The 17,500-nt window shown below is 41.6% G+C and overlaps 2 protein-coding genes across 3 annotated transcripts in view; one reads left to right on the top strand and one right to left on the bottom strand.

Moving 5' to 3' along the window:
- The window catches only part of LOC109063066 (RAB3 GTPase activating protein subunit 1), a 32,689-nt gene extending 15,593 nt beyond the window's left edge, over positions 1 to 17,096 (bottom strand). Inside the window, exons 1-17 of one of the 2 annotated variants that reach the window (XM_042755181.1) lie at positions 16,954 to 17,096; positions 16,760 to 16,815; positions 15,677 to 15,752; positions 14,387 to 14,519; positions 14,232 to 14,310; positions 13,857 to 13,976; positions 11,850 to 11,991; positions 10,284 to 10,383; positions 6,860 to 6,941; positions 5,831 to 5,899; positions 3,856 to 3,929; positions 3,688 to 3,780; positions 3,270 to 3,439; positions 2,893 to 2,979; positions 2,640 to 2,812; positions 979 to 1,033; positions 1 to 261 (exon numbers count right to left, since the gene is read on the bottom strand). The exon at positions 1 to 261 is cut by the window's left edge and continues 45 nt beyond it. In XM_042755181.1, the coding sequence (XP_042611115.1) occupies positions 1 to 261; positions 979 to 1,033; positions 2,640 to 2,812; positions 2,893 to 2,979; positions 3,270 to 3,439; positions 3,688 to 3,780; positions 3,856 to 3,929; positions 5,831 to 5,899; positions 6,860 to 6,941; positions 10,284 to 10,383; positions 11,850 to 11,991; positions 13,857 to 13,976; positions 14,232 to 14,310; positions 14,387 to 14,519; positions 15,677 to 15,752; positions 16,760 to 16,815; positions 16,954 to 17,061 (1,878 nt within the window). In that variant the 5' untranslated portion in view covers positions 17,062 to 17,096. The remainder of the gene's footprint in view (positions 262 to 978; positions 1,034 to 2,639; positions 2,813 to 2,892; positions 2,980 to 3,269; positions 3,440 to 3,687; positions 3,781 to 3,855; positions 3,930 to 5,830; positions 5,900 to 6,859; positions 6,942 to 10,283; positions 10,384 to 11,849; positions 11,992 to 13,856; positions 13,977 to 14,231; positions 14,311 to 14,386; positions 14,520 to 15,676; positions 15,753 to 16,759; positions 16,816 to 16,953) is intronic. The other variant, XM_042755182.1, reaches the window with a different exon arrangement.
- A 204-nt stretch (positions 17,097 to 17,300) lies between these two features.
- Positions 17,301 to 17,500, top strand: part of LOC109105702 (UBX domain-containing protein 4) — a 17,935-nt gene continuing 17,735 nt past the window's right edge. The window contains exon 1 of the mRNA XM_042755183.1: positions 17,301 to 17,468. Within this exon, the coding sequence (XP_042611117.1) occupies positions 17,387 to 17,468 (82 nt within the window). The 5' untranslated portion in view covers positions 17,301 to 17,386. The remainder of the gene's footprint in view (positions 17,469 to 17,500) is intronic.

Below are 17,500 nucleotides of genomic sequence, written 5' to 3' on the forward strand. Positions count from 1 at the left end.
CAGTTTGCCGTGTGGCTGCAGACGACCTTCAGCTCTGCTCTTACTGCCTGGTTTTTTCTCGCTCTCCGTGTCCTTCATCTCCTCCGTGTCGCTCAGACACTCGAAGAACTCCTCCTCGCTGTCGCTCCACGAGTCCCAGGACTTCCCCGGAGAAACCTCGGCGGGCCCCGCGCTCTCGGGCCCCAGGCGGCTCCTGTCTGACGCGCCGCTCTTCCTCCCATCATCCCTCGCTCTCTTGCGCTCGATGCAGCAGTTCAGCATCTGACGGAGCACAGCCACAAACATTTAATACTGAATGCTTTTAAAACATGCTTCTTCTGCTCATCAAGGCTGCATTTATTTGATCACAAATACAGTAAAAATTGTGAAATATTATTATGATTCAAAATATCCATTTTCTATGTGAATATCTGTTAAAGTGTAATGTATTTCTGTGATGCACAGCTGTATTTTCAGCATCATTACTCCAGTCTTCAGTGTCACATGATCTTCAGAAATCATTCTAATATGATGATTTGCTGCTCAAGAAACATTTCTGATTATTATCAATGTTGAACACAGTTGTGCTGCACAATATTTTTGTTGAACTGTGATGTGAATTCATAATGTACTCAAAGTGCTCATGCACTCATTTTGTACTTGATATACTAAAAATTATTCTTTAGATAATCTTAAGAACATGTGCTATTCCAAGACAGCGTGAATAAGAACTAAACCGTGCTTTTAACATACCATCTCTGTTTAAATAATGTATTTAGATACCACCTGTAGTACACTTGAACCCATCCTTCACACCCTAGTGAGTGCAAGTGTACTACAAGTGGTAACGATGCACTACAGTACTAAAGAATAACTTTTAATATATGAAGTACAAAATCAGTGTGTGACATTAGCACATGATGGAAGAGCACTTCTCCCGAGAGGTGATGGTGTGAAGGAGTCTGTCAGAGCAGCGAGGACCCGGCGGAGGAGCTTCACCTGCAGTTTCTGATGAAGAAGACAACACCTGAGATCCGGAGCGCCGCTGGCCAGCCTGCAAGAGCAGCACAGAGCCGTTCAGTGCACAGTCACACAGACACTACAGCACAGCGGCAGGAGAGCAGACTCGAACCACAGAGCCCTGCGCCACGCCTCTGCACCGCAGACGGACACACTGACTAGTCTTTACTGCCACTGATCAATAATCACGTCTGCTTAGCTGATCAATTAAACAAATCTTTCAAACATCTTGGAGTACGGTGCGTCATTAAACTGTAACATACATATATTACAGACACTGGAAAATACACTCAATATTTATGCTAGATTCAATATTTACTTGATGATTTTTATGTGCCTGTTATTTAGTCATCAGACACCAGACAAGAAACGAAACTTCAATATAAAAAAAAAAAAAAATCACATCTCATCTAAACTAAACTAAAACAAAAACACAACAGACCAGTCCGAATCTTAACCGAATCAGAGGAGATCCAGCACAAACACACATCACTCAGATGATAACAATAACATAATAATCACTCCGTCCACAGCGCGACTAGAACAAGAACAACAGAGAAATTATATCACTTCCAGATGATGAATGATAAAAACTAGGGCTGGGTTGAAAATATCAATTTCTCGATTTTATTTTATACTCTTAAAAAAAAAACAAAACCAATCCTTAAACAGAAAAATCAATCCAATCAAATAACATTCAAACAACCTCCATCAAATAATTTACTACAACAATTAAACAAGTTGTTAGTTTTGATATGAAACAGTCTCAGCCTTGAAATTCCACCCTTGTTGTCACTAAACGTGGTTTTGTGGCTCTTTATTGAGCGCTGACAGACTCTGTCACTTTACTACTAGTTACAGCAGCAAATAAACATGAATGAACATCAGACCTGAAATGATCATGATTCATCTAACAGATCAATCAGGGATGCAAACACACCAATAACATCACATTTACCTTAGGAAAGGTATTCAGTGACCATAAACTCAATAGTCAGCTAAAAAATAACTCTAGAGAGGAGCAACTGACCAATATATGAAGAGCTCATTTGCAAAAACAGCTAACTCTGTTTTTTTTATTGTGCATTATAATTAATCTCAATCAAACTGCAGTTGGGTTATTTTGATTAGGTAAAAAATATAAAATACAGCCAATTAACAATAAAAACATCACGACATAATAAAAAAAAACATGATTTTTGAAATATAAACTCTTCATATGCACTGAATATCACATATTCATTATATTTATACTGAACCTGTTCTTCAATATTTTATGTGCGTTTGAATAAATCTGACATGAATTAAGTTATTTAAATACATTTTTATTGTATAATAAAGTTGTATTATAAAACTGCCTTACGAATCACTTTATTATAGTAATGTATCAGTTTATTGTAGTTCACAGCATTAGTTTTATTAGATTTGTGCACCTGATTGCCTATATATCCAAATGAACTGATATCGAATCAAATTGAATCAAGATCAAATGTGAATCGAATCGCAAGCTTGTAAATCTAAATCTAATTCGTCTCGATCCCGGCCTTAATAAAACACTGAGAGCCAATCAGAATCCAGCGACCTCGAGCAGGTGAGGCAGCAGGAGCTGAGGTGTGTGTGTGTGTGTGTGTGTGTCTCACCCGTAGATCAGGCAGTTGTTCTCCCAGCGGTAACGCATCTCCAGCACAAACTCCTGCCACAGGTGAGCCACGGCACGCACTCCTCCGTGATGGAAGTTCACCACACAGACACACAGAGCCAGACGGGACGTCAGACTGTCGCTCGGAGCAGACTTCAGCTGATTATAGAGATGCTGTTGACAGGAGAACAGCGTCAGACATGGTCCAACACCGGATCTGAATCATCTGAGATGCGTCTGATTCAGAGACTCACGTAATCCTCCGAGTCTCGGGCCGGTTCCTGCGTGGATCGGACCTCGCTCGAGTCTGCTTTATCCAGAGCTGCGTCCGGGAACAGATACTGATGGACAAACACAAACACATCCAAACCTGCAACCTGATGATTTTACATGACCAAACAAACCTGCGCTTTAAAAACAAGGATGACCTCATATTTCTCTCCATATCTTTCTTATGCACATACAGACATCTGCATCATTGATTCTGTTATTTTGCTGCTTAATACTGTGAAGCTGCAGTGTGGGAGAAAGCTACTCTGAAAAGTAATGCACTACAGTATTGTGTTCCTCCATCATCCTCATCCTCTCCTCCTCGCAGTGAGGCCTGTGTAAACACCCAGCATGCTCTCACCAGCAGGATGGAGTTGAGCACGTCGTTGTTGATCGGCGACTCCTCGGCGCGTCTGTTTCTCCGGATGCGTTTCCTGGCGCTGTGCACCATGCTGGAGACGGACAGCTTGTGGATGGGGACGGCTGCGGGCTCCGTCAGCTTGGACAGCGCTTGACTGATGTCACTGTTCTCTACACAAACAACACCAACCATCAGCTTTATACAGCACAGATCCATTCAGAGCAGCTTCACGCAGACACACAGGACAATAACAGAGTCAGGGATGCAAAGTTGAAGCTGCTTTGAAACAATCTGTGTTTTACAAAGTGCTACAGAAACAAACGTGAGTTGATTTGAAGTTTGATTCTAGTCCATACAGATCTGGATGTGCATCTGTTCATTTTAGATATTTGTGATTGATTAATGTCTAAAAGCAGACCTTTCCCTTCCTCCTCGACTGCGCTCCTCCCCAGAATCTCTTCGCTGGTTTCCTTGCGGCAGCAGAGCTTGAAGAACTCCATGAGGAACTCACCTGAGGATCCAGACATCATCACACTCATGCAGCTCTCAATCATAGTGCTGTGTTTGTGCTTGCGTCTGCTCTTACCCAGCAAACACTGGGGATTGTCTGCTTTCCGCACTCGAACCGACCAGTGAGGAGCCTGAAGAGGATCCAGATCACTGAAAAACCACAATCAGACACAGAGCTGGAGTCAAACAAACATCCTCCAGCCTTAAGCGTGTCTGTCTGAACAAACGTGAACGTGCCGAGAGCCGTCATAAACATGTCTTGTTATCCAGCACAAATATCTAAACATCCTTAAATCACGATACATTTAATGGAGAAGCAAAATAACATCAGATACTAAGTCTTGTTTTAAATGCATCAAAATGAAGTGAGTTAGTTATATCTGCCAATGAGGTTTTAAAAAGAATCGCTTTGAATCAAGTTTTTCTGATTCTGACAAAAAAACAAGACCTAATATCTTGAGTTATTTTGCTATCTGTGACAGAAAACAAGACAAAAACAAGAAAAGTATGGTAAAACTTTACTCAAACCCTTTGTGTACTGCATCATAGAGGCATTATAATGTACACAGTAATGCACTGCTTCACAAATGATGCACTAGTAAAAAAGTTATATATTTAAAATACATTTATTTCATACTAAGTATAGTTCAAATCTATAGTAATAAATAAGTGTACTAAATTGGAACATCTAATTTTGTGCTTAATGCACTTTAATCGTGCAGAAGTAGTGCTGACGTCCAGCTAAAGATATACTGAAGTATATTTGATCGTGCTGAAGTGCAACTATTGTGAGTATACTTCAGGTAGACTTTAAATATTTTGCATTTAGAGACAGATATTATTCAAAGTAGAGTCCCACCGATATATTTTATACCCTATACGATATAACGGTATTGGCGGAACAGCTCGCGTCCGGCGGAACATTTTTTTACAGATTTTAACAGATTAAATGCCTGATGATGAATTACTTAGTTTGCCCAGCAGAGCGCGCTCCATTAATAGAACCCATTATAATCGGTGATGTTTTCTACACTGGATGCAGTAAATATACTGTGTTCTATATCTCGCGTCCGGTGTAGAATAGAACCCATTATAATCGGTGATGTTTTCTACACTGGATGCAGTAAATATACTGTATTCTATATACAGTACCAGTCAAAAGCTTGGACACACGAATGGGAAGTGTTTTGACTATACTGTCCTATAATATAGCCTACACATAAAGAATATCGGCCGATATATCGGTATCAGTCTTTTTTACTCCCTAATATCTGTATCAGCCCCCAAAAAAACCCATATCAGTCAGGCTCTAGTTCAAAGATCGTGCAATCCTCATCAATACTGACACTGAAACACATTTCAGGACTAATATTAAGAAACATGCGCTGTGCACAAGCAGTACTCCAAATAAAGTTTAATTTAAATTTTTATATCCGTAAGTCTCGAGCGATATGTCACTAAATATGTTAATAGGTTTGAATTATACTTAGTTTTAAATTAACGATGTATTCCTTTTTTTACTAGGGTGATGCATTAATTTGTTTATAACGCAATAAATATAAAGGCTTAAGTGTTTTGTTTGTTTTTTGCAGTGTAACCAAAAGCTAAATGAAGAGTGTCACTTCTGCTTCAGTGAAGCTGTTGAATCCCGTCAGTGTGAGTGAGAGCCGTTCACTGTTTGCTCGAGAACACTTCAAATCACTCCAAAAAGCTCTCGCTCTCCTTCAGAAGAAAGAGCTGACGATCAGCACAAGCTCACACGCCAGAAAACAGCAGCGAGTGTTAATGTGCCGCTACGGCTTGGCAAGCAGCACTACACTAAAAGGCGTAAAATAATGCGGCGACGCGCTCCTCTCCGGAGCTGTGAAGAATCATGAAGGGTGACAGGTTCCTCAGGAGCTGACGCAACATGGAGCTTGTGCTTCATGCATATTCATGAATTACTCAGTCCTATAAAAAAGCCATTAGAGCGCCGTTCTATTTTCATCACCCGAGGAGCACAAAATGTCTCTTTCACAAAAGTGCGGTGTGTGTGTGTTCTGTGAGCTTACGAATAAACATCGTTATCCACCACGATTCCTTCCGTCAGGTTCGGCCAGGTGGTTGCCAGATGAAGTTCGCTGAAAGAGCGCAGAGAGATATAATTCACATTATTGACCAGTCTGCAAGAAATGAAGATTTGAGAAGATTATCCATGTGTGTTTGTGTTTATAACATCTGAGCTGAATGAGCCTCTTTAATCACTCCAGTTTAACTATTTCAAGACCAAGTGGTAACCAGTCTTACCTTCCATATTAGGGCTAGACCAGTTTACCTTTTTATGTAACTAAATTGACAAATTTAAGACCAGTCTTGAAGGAAAAAAATTGTTGACTAACTTTTAAGAATTGTCTAAGCAGTTTATGCAACCAGCCAATGATTTCTGTAAGAAACGATCTTTAAACTGCAGCTTTCATCGAATCTAAATTCAGGTCAGACGATCGGTCAGGAGTTATTAAAGTGTGCATCTACAGCGCTTCAGACAGGAAGTGATGTCATTGTGATGTCAGCGCCACCTACTGGACAGCAGACCGCAGACGTCTCTATATGGCAGAATCTCACAGTAATCTACTCTACTGTAACCTAACCTTTACTGTAATGCTAAAATATTATACACTCAGGTCCATATATATTTGGACACAGGCACAATTTTTATTCTTTTAGCTGCTGACCAAAACATATTCAAGTTAGTTATATAATCAAAGAAAAAATTCATAAGGGGTTTGGAACAACACATTTTCGTTTTGGGGTGAACTGTCCCTTTAAAGTGTGAAGCGGTCTTATTTTAGCATCAAGATCCTATTATAGTTTTTGTTAATATTCTGAAATAGATTTTATTTTTATATTTTGTTTCACTTTAATTTTAAATAAAGTTTATTAATTTTGTTGTGCATTTTTGTGTCATATTTAGTAGCTTTAGTTTTTTGTATATGTCAATACAGTTTTTATTAATTTTGAGTTATTTTAGTAGATGGAGTTAAAGTTTATTTTATTTCAGGTAAATGTGATTTCTGAGGATTAATTGCCGGCGTGACCTTCACCTGATGGGATCTTCACACGCTCCGAAGGGAAGTTTTCCGAACTCCACGCCGCCCACCTCTCCAGCAAGGAGCGCATCGAAGTCTGAAACAACACACAGCCTTCCTGTGATATTAACTCTGACTTTCATTCATGATCAAAGTAATATAGAAGTTAATCAACTCAGGATATACGTGGAATATTATGATCTGTCTGTGTCAACAGCTTCTTAATACAGAGGTAAACACTCAGAGCAGCGAATGTGCTGAGGAGCGAGATATTGACGGAGATATTCTGATCTGCACACACGGATCCATGGTAACAGAGAGATTCGCTAGTGTATCAAATAAACTTTCCCACTCGCAGCCAGATCACCACAGAACCACAGTAATAATGCGATGAACGGCAGGACATAAACAGGAAACCGGAAACAGCCATCACAGTGATGCTGAAACAAATTTGGGACCCGGGAGCACAAAACCAGTCATAAGGGTCAATTTTTCTAAATTAAGATTTCTACATCATCTGAAAGCTGAATAAATAATTTTTCCATTGATATATGGTTTGTTAGGACATAGCTGAGATACAACTATTTGAAATTCTGGAATCTCAGGGTACAAAAAAAAAAAAGGTCTTTAAAACTGCCAAACTGAAGTTCTTAGCAATGCATATTACTAAACAAAAATGAATATTTTGATATATTTACATATTTACATTAAATTTACAAAATATCTTCATGGAACATGATCTTAATATCCTAAAGATTTTTGGCATAAAAGAAAAGTTGATAATTTGACCCATACAATGTATTGTTGTCTATTGCTACAAATATACCTGTGCTACTGATGACTGCTTCTGTGCAGCAGGGTCACATTTCATTCATTTGGACCACTGACAGTGTTTCTGCAGGCTGAGAATTTGAGACCTTTTTAAGACCAGGCGAAGAAAATAAACTGGAGGAAACAATATATTCATGATCTCTAATGTCTAAGTCTGAGTGCCTTACATGTCTAAAGAGAATACGATGAGTTGAACTTTTAAAATACAACTTCCAAAAGATCTTTTCAAAAACTTCCAAAATTACTTAATTCATTTTACCAAAAACAAACAAACAAAAAAAAAAAGCTTAAGGTTTGCATAGCTCTGCTCCCCATTTACTCGAATATGGAGATATTTTACTGTCCCTGCAAAAAGTGCTGTTTTTACTCTGAATTTTTCTCATTCTCCAGCACAAACAGCTAAAGATTCTTAAAATGACAGAAGAAAAGGCATCTTGTTTTATGAGAAATTTATCAAAATCAAGTGAGTTTGTGCTTAAAATAAAAAACAAATATCTGGCAAAATCAACTTCATTCAAAAGAGAATCAAGTTCCCTATCGATACTTCACTCGTACTGCGTCTGCTAAGACCCTAAGAGGAAAAATAATTTTTTTTCGATGACTGAAGCCTTTTTCAATAACGCAGCCATTGGTCCGTGCAGTGAGTTAAAAACTAACCAATGGCTAGGCAGCAGAGCTGCATGAGCCTATGGCGATGAAACCCGCCAGAATGGGTGGGACCATCTGGCTATATAAGCGGGCATAGAATCCTCAGATATCTTCTCCTTCAGCGAAGATGATGAAACTGTCACAGTGAGTGCATCCTATGGCTGGGGAGATCCCATGCAGAAGATCCCCTCTCTGCTTGTCTGATCTCGCCGTTTGCCCGCAGCAGAGCCGGTCTTCTGGATCCCCTGCCGTCATCCGGCGAATTACTAAAAGAGCTTTTAAAAGAGCAAATGGTCACAATGAGTGCATCCTATGGCTGGGGAGATCCCACACGGAAGATGCACTCAAAGAGACAGAATGTCCTCAAGGATATGAGTCTCTCCTCTCTGCCGTCGCGGTTAGCTTTCCTTCAGAAAGCGACTCCGCCCCTTGCGCCCTCCCAGGAACCTGTGAGGGAAAAAACAGTGGGGCAGAGGACCTCTTTGCCCTGAGAAGAGCGAGCTCACGCCACCCCGCCCTGTTTATAAGGTGGTGAAGAGCCTCAGAAGCAATGTGAATGAGCTGATGCTCTCAGACCAAGGCTCAGGTGAGGGATGGACCGAGGCTCAGGTGAGGGAGGGACCGAGGCTCAGGTGAGTAATGGACCAAGGCTCAACCGAGGCTCAGGTGAGTGAAGGCTCGGGTGAGTGAGGGACCGAGGCTCAGGTGAGGGATGGAACGAGGCTCAGGTGAGTGGGGGACCTAGGCTCAGGTGAGTGGGGGACCTAGGCTCAGGTGAGTGGGGGACCTAGGCTCAGGTGAGTGGGGGACCTAGGCTCAGGTGAGTGGGGGACCGAGGATCAGGTGAGGGATGGACCGAGGCTCAGGTGAGGGATGGAACGAGGATCAGGTGAGTGATGGAACGAGGATCAGGTGAGTGATGGAACGAGGATCAGGTGAGGGATGGACCGAGGATCAGGTGAGGGATGGAACGAATCGTGTGATTGATGGACCGAGGATCGTGTGAGTGATGGACTGAGGATCTCAGGTGAGGGATGGAACGAGGCTCAGGTGAGGGATGGAACGAGGCTCAGGTGAGGGATGGAACGAGGCTCAGGTGAGTGGGGGACCTAGGCTCAGGTGAGTGGGGGACCTAGGCTCAGGTGAGTGATGGACCGAGGCTCAGGTGAGTGATGGACCGAGGCTCAGGTGAGTGATGGACCGAGGCTCTGGTGAGTGATGGACTGAGGCTCAGATGAGGGACCGAGGCTCAGAAGAGTGATGGACCGAGGCTCAGGTGAGTGATGGACCGAGGCTCAGGTGGGTGATGGACCGAGGTTCAGGTGAGTGATGGACCTAGGCTCAGGTGAGTGATGGACCGAGGCTCAGGTGAGGGATGGACCGAGGCTCAGGTGAGGGATGGACCGAGGCTCAGGTGAGGGATGGAACGAGGCTCAGGTGAGTGGGGGACCTAGGCTCAGGTGAGTGGGGGACCTAGGCTCAGGTGAGTGGGGGAAGATGAGGGAGGTGAGTGATGGACCCAGACTCAGGAGAGTGATGGAACAAGGATCAGGTGAGTGATGGACTGAGGCTCAGATGAGGGACATCGAGGCTCAGGTGAGGGATGGACCGAGGCTCAGGTGAGGGATGGACCGAGGATCAGGTGAGGGATGGACCGAGGCTCAGGTGAGTGATGGACCGAGGCTCAGGTGAGGGATGGAACGAGGCTCAGGTGAGGGATGGAACGAGGCTCAGGTGAGGGACAGAGGCTCAGGTGAGGGATGGATCGAGGCTCAGGTGAGGGATGGACCGAGGCTCAGGTGAGGGAGGGACAGAGGATCGTGTGAGTGATGGACCGAGGCTCAGGTGAGGGATGGATCGAGGCTCAGGTGAGGGAGGGACAGAGGATCGTGTGATGGATGGACCGAGGCTCAGGTGAGGGATGGACCGAGGCTGAGAATCAGATTGAGGTCAGACGCACCTGGAGGCTGTTGTGGCCACGAGCACTGCTGACCATCCTGCAGGACGAACGTGAAGCGGATGGAGATGCTGATGGGCGGCAGCGGTGTCAGAGGGCAGCCCTGTCAACACAACACAACACACACACATTATGCACTTATTATTATACATTTCACCAGGAAAAATGAACAACAACTTCCCAAATGCATCTTTCTGTGATAAATTATTGCAGTTATTCAATATCAAATAAAGCTGTAAATGCTTTTGAGTTTTAGGGTGTACTCACACTAGGCACGGTTGCCTTGAACTGAGCACGATTATCCCCACTCCTACACCACCCTTAACTCACACATGAAATAAAATATACGGTCCATGTATGAGATAACAGAGAACAGCACTTTCGCTAATATTCTGCCAAATAATTAATAATAATTGATTTATAATCAAAGACACACATAAAATTACAATCATATATACAGGAAAATTATTATCATCGAGACAGCTGAGGTAAATAAAAAAATTTCAACCTTTACTAATTGCAAACTACATTTTGTAGTTTTATCAATAAGGTAAGAACCAGAGCCATTAGAAACCTAAATATACTTGAAATAAATGTATTGAAAAGTGTAGTGTAGTAATAGTAATATAATATGTTTGGGGCCATAATGGTGAAAAAAAAAAAAAAAAAAATTCGCACACAAAATAGTATCTGTTCCGTGCTCCATCACGATTAGTGCTCACAGTGCATGCGTACCGCGCCCGAGCCCTTATTAATAAATAAAAAAAATATTAATAAAACACCACCATTTATTCGGCTAAACTAACCTAGTGTGGCATGGTTCAAAACACCTAGTGTGAGTACACCCTTAATTAGTAAGTAAATGAAAGTTTATTCAGACACCTTCAACATTTCCCACATTACATCACAGTTTATTCATTTTAGTTTAGAAATGGTAATAAAATATGAGAAGAACTCAAGAGTTAAACTGTGTCAGAAGAAATTCATCTTGATAATGTCAGATAACTTTGATAGAAAGGTATAAGATTATATTCCATGATGTGTTTTATCAAAATAAATCATATAAATTGTTAAGAAAATGTTTCATTCTCTAAAAAGATTTTATACATTTTTGATTAGGATCAGAAGGATTTAGTTGGGCAAGCCATGTAATGCCAGAATAAAGTAATGCCACGACTTACACATCAGTGTTCAGATCATCTATTCTGCTGACAAAATCAATGTAATAGCAGTATCCCCATCCCGTGAATGTAAGCTTTTCATATTCCAAGCTTGCCTGCTGCACTGGTGACTTCATGTGTTCATGAGTTTATGAATAATACAATTATAAATAAAAATCTAGGAATTATTGTATTGTTGGACTTTAAATCAGAGGTTGAGGCATCAAAAGTAATTAAGTCACAAGCTGTTTTATGGATAGTAACTGTAATATTATAACTGAAACCTTATTAGTAATTAGTTACACTACTAGTTACTGCAAAAGTAATATTATTACTGCATCGAGTTCCTGCCCAACACTGCAAACGAGCCGCATGTTCTCTTTGAGACGGACAGCGAGCAGCGACTCACAATCTTGTTCTTGAAGACGTCCAGCAGGCCCGACAGGTGTGTGTACTGACCAGGAGCTTTACGCAGGTGCACCATCTCGTTACACTCACCCGCATACACCTTCCTCCACTTCTGCTGGATCTGCACCAGCAGCGGCACCTGACTGAACACACACAGAGAGAGAGAGAGAGAGAGAGAGACTCAACAGAGGCACACACACACAAACACACACACACAGAAACACACACTCACACACAGAGCAAAGAGCGAGAGAGAGAGAGATTCAACTCACACACACACACAACAACACAGCTCAACAGCGCCTCTACAGAAACACACACACACAGCTCAACAGCGCCACACACACACACACACTAGTGTGCAAAAACATGCACACACAGAGCAGAGAGAGATTCAACACACACACACACACTCTAGTGTGCAGAAACACACACACACAGAGCAGGGAGAGATTTAACAAAGACAGACAGACAGACAGAGCGCCACCCAGTGCACTGAACCCAAACCACACAACACACACACACACACACAGAGCAGAGAGATTCAACACACACAAGTCTACAGAAACACACACACAGCTCAACAGCGCCACCCAGTGCACTGAAGCCACAGCACACAGCTTCTACAAAGAAATCTCAAGTCCTAGTTTTCATCTGATCACACAGAGCATCTCTCAATACCCATAACTCATATCAGAGTATGAATAATTACAGCATCCATCGACCGCAGCGATTCTCCAGAGTAACTAACGCTTCACACACTGTAAAAAGCCCAACTTTTCAAACTGAGTCATCTGAACTAATAACAAAAAAAAGTGTTTAGTACTTTTCAAACAAAGCCATCCAAATTGAAAACCCCAACTTTTCAAACTGAGTCATCTGAACTAATAACTTTACATGGAGCAATACTGCACAAGATCCCAGAATGCATTGCAGCTTGAAAACATTGTATGTTATCATTAAAATATTTTCATTGTTTTACTCTATGCTGCTGCTGTCAGTTCACTCTCAGGATGTGGATCAGAGTAACATCTGTCGATCCTCAGCACGCCTCAGAGTCATGAGCATCTCACTGCAACCTCTGGACTTCATACACTCGTCTCTCAGCAGTGAAGTGTGCCTTCGGTTTAAACAGATTAATACTACCCATATTATGTAGTGAGCTTTGAAAATAAACAAATCTAAAAGAAAGAGGATTCTTTAAAAAGATTAGAATTGCTAAATGCTTAAAATCTAACAGATATTTTAAAACTCAACAGACTGACTTTTATTCATTAGATGAACTAAAGTCTTTAAGTTGTCGGCTGCTAGTTGAGTGCGAAAGGTTGCCTCATTTTTTTATTTTTTTACAGCTCACGAGTCAATAATGTACACATTCACAGCTATTAAAGAGAGGCTGACAGACGAATGAACACCCGTCTATCCCATAATACCCCCGTGACCGTGGCAACAGACGTGACGTGATGCTTTCTGATATGACACTCATGATTAACAACACACAGCTTTCAGGAGTGTTATTACAAATCAATAATTATATCGATATCTTCTAAATGAACTGTCTGTTTAAGCCCATTATCAGAAGAAACGGTGCGTCTGATCACTCAGTGCAGTAAGAAAACACATGATGTGAGGAATCATGGACTCACAGAATCAGTGAACACTGAACTGAATTGACTGAATAATGATTCTGTTGTCTTCTGTAGAGCTGCATCATATTTATTTGTTTGATAGTGGAAGAATTGTGCAACATTAATCCTGCTGTTTTCCAGTTTATTACTCTGCTCTGCTCTGCTCTGGAGTGTATATAGCACTGTACACACACTGCTGGAATGATTTAGAGTTCCTCTCTTCTGCTCAACAAGGCTGCCTAATACAGTAAAACAGTGAAATATTACAGCAATGTAAAGCAGCTGTTTCTGTGTGAATATCTGTTATAATGTAATTGTCCCATGATCCTTCAGAAGCGTGTGTGCGCTCTGAACACGTGACAGGCGTGACGGTCACTCACCAGCCCGTGTTGGCCAGAGCGATGGACACGGAGCTCAGCAGCAGGTTACACTTGGACTCGCTGACCACAGCTTCACAGTTCGCTCCTGGAGAAATCACCAGGAACTCACGCACACCGAACTGCGGCAGAACACGCACACCTCCATTACTCTACTTTATTACGTTTCATTTTAAGATCTGGGGCCCAGTTTCAACAGTTTTGACCGAACTGACTAAATAGTGTATTTACTGCATCTTGATTTAACACTGCATCGTCTGTCTGAGCAACACTAGAGCAAACACACCTCACAGCATCACATTTGATCCTCTCAATCACATTATCTCAGAATCATTTCTGGATGTTCTTCCCAGCCCTAAACGCTCGTGCTGTTCTCACCATCTGACGAGGCAGTGAGCTCGCGGGGGGAAGTCGTTGTTCATGCACAGCAGGTCCTGCATGGCCAGCGGATACGCATCTGAAAGCAAAGACACCGCTCAAGCACACGCAGAAGAGGTCAAAGGTCAGCCGAGCAGGTCAGAGGTCACACGCACCTTCCTCATGCTCGTCCCTGCTCTGGCTCTCAGCGGACTCCTGCTTCAGACAGTGGTGTGTGATGATGAACCTGAAGTCAGCGAAGTTGATCTCCTGCGTGTGTTCCTCCCACAAGCCGCTGGTGAGTTCTCCCTGAGAGCACCAACACAACAGGGATATTATCACCCTTAATTAAGAGGATTCATCAATCAGATACAGATCAAATTAAATATAAGATGAAAAACTACAAATACTGAAGTTTAAGTTGAAGCACTAACCCCTCGTCTCGCAGACCAGGCCTAAACCTAGTCCCAGACTGAAATCTAAGTCTGAGCTGTTTCAGCTGAAATAAACGTGCACTGACTGATCTGAACACACATCAGTGCCTTCTGTCTCTGATGCACACCACAGATGTGTGCTCTAACCACGTTCATGAAAAATTACTTAAATGTCCTGATTAAACTATGACCTAATCCTGTCTGTGAAAACTTACTAACTGAAAATAACTACAACCTAACTCTGAAAGAAAACCGTAATAACTTAAAACAACTCTAATAGTAATATTTATTAATAATATAATAAAAACAAAATATTATTACAAATGAAACTCAATGAAAACAAAAAAAAAACTGAAAAAAGTTAAAATGAAATAAAAAAATATAAAAGTTTAAAATAATTCCCAATTAAAAATATCAATAAAAACTATTTTAAATTTGGAATTACTTTTAACTTTTATATATTTTTTTTGCTTTCATTTTTGGGCTGCTCGATTATGACAAAAATCTTAATTATCGATTATTCCCTTGAAACTGTAATTGTGATTATTAATTACGATCATCACACTTTATACTGACTGATGTTTATACATTGTTTGATGACACTGCATGCTGTATATTTATATGAAAATAAACAAGCTGAAAACACTCTAACTGAAGAACTTTCAGTGCTTTTTTCATTCGAAAATGCCGAAGTATTCAGCATCAAATGTCAAATCTACATCAGATTGGTTTCTTCTTTAAATCACAAATAAATTAAAATATGAATGGTAATATAATGTTATACTAAAACTGAAACAATGGGAAAACCTTTAAGATAACATGTAGAAAGTAAAAAACACATGTTAAGCATGCAGAAGAACATCTGAATGATTGATTGCCACTTTGAACAATTATGTTATTGTGGCATGCATAATTGTAATCGTGATTAGACATTTGATTAATTGTGCTTTCATTCTAACTTTAGTTCAGTGAATACACCGAACGTGTCACACGTCATCAGTGGAATCATGGGTAATGTAGTTCACGGCTGACCTTCTCCAGGGGTTTCCCAACACCAGAGCCAATCAGCTTCCAGTCATTGAGCACCTCTTCCACCCGAGAGATGAATCTACAGAGACATAAACCAATGAACACATGAACCCACAGAGACATCAACCGGTGAGCACATGAATCCACAGAGACATAAACCAATGAACACATGAACCCACAGAGACATCAACCGGTGAGCACATGAATCCACAGAGACAGAGACATCAACCGATGAACACATGAATCCACAGAGACGTCAACCGATTAATACATGAATCTACAGAGACGTCAACCAGTGAATACATGAATCCACAGAGACAGAGACGTCAACCGATGAACACATGAATCCACAGAGACAAAGACATCAACCGATGAACACATGAATCCACAGAGACGTCAACCGATTAATACATGAATCCACAGAGACAGAGACATCAACCGGTGAGCACATGAATCCACAGAGACAGAGACATCAACCGATGAACACATGAATCCACAGAGACGTCAACCGATGAACACATGAATCCACAGAGACAAAGACATCAACCGATGAACACATGAATCCAGAGACGTCAACCGGTGAACACATGAATCCACAGAGAAGTCAATCGATGAATACATGAATCTACAGAGACGTCAACCGATGAACACATGAATCCACAGAGACGTCAACCGATGAACACATGAATCCACAGAGACGTCAACCGGTGAACACATGAATCCACAGAGACGTCAATCGATGAATACATGAATCCACTCCCTCACACACAGATGAACACATGTGAATAAGAGAATGAAGATGATGCTCTGTTTAACACTGTGTGTCTGTGCTGTACATAACAGTTACTGTGTGATCATAAACAAACCCACATCATTTAACAATAACTAACGAGTCATATGTTATGATGAACTAACACACTCTGACGTTATTATACATCACGTCTTGATTTGGTGAAGGGTTAGACTGCACGTTAATAAGTCATGACAGAGGTGAAGCCGCAGGGGCCTGTGATCAGGGGTGTGTGTGTGTGTGTGTGTGTGTGTGTGTGTGTGTGTGTGTGTGTGTGTGTGTGTGTGTGTGTGTACCTCTCCCATTCTGACGCGGTGGTGAAGTCAGTGATCTCAAACACCTCAGACTCGGGCTGAAACACACACCAGCGACTCAGTCAATCATAACACACGGTAATTAAAGCACACGCATGTCATATAACTGTGTGTATTTACATGACACAGGAGAATGCAGATAAAAATGATTCGCATTTAGATCGAAACAAACTCACATCGCCGTCCGCCGCCATCTTGGCTCTATGTTTATTCCTCTCCAGGTGCATTGTGGGAAATGACGTACCGCCGTGATGTGCTGCGTCTGTGAAGATGTGAAATAACATTGCTGTCTTTTATGTAATAAAAATATTTTAAAACCTTTAGGTTTGGGATTTATATATTACATTAAGAATAAAGAGTTCCTGACCAAAGCTACATTAAATTATGCCCATCTTTTACTTCATATAATAACGTTTATTCGCTTTGTACTGATATGAGAATACGTTTATAATAGCTTTCATGCTGCCCATGCGCCTCATGATCAAACTACATTTCCCAGAGTCCCTCGCATCGCTCGAACTGCTTCCGTGTTCCGCGCGCAGCTTCTCAGCTGAGTTGTCGAGTCTTTCGGAAGCGCAGCAGCAGAGCTTCTTCATCATCATCTTCATCATGCGCTGGTTCGAGGGCTCTATCCCGGCGGCCATCGCGGCAGCTAAAGAGCGCAGATGCGTGTTTGTGGTGGTGATCACAGGTACATCATCTTCATCTTCATCATCGTCACAC

The sequence above is a fragment of the Cyprinus carpio genome, unplaced genomic scaffold, assembly GCF_018340385.1.
Source record: "Cyprinus carpio isolate SPL01 unplaced genomic scaffold, ASM1834038v1 S000006646, whole genome shotgun sequence".
Taxonomy (NCBI): Eukaryota; Metazoa; Chordata; class Actinopteri; order Cypriniformes; family Cyprinidae; genus Cyprinus; species Cyprinus carpio.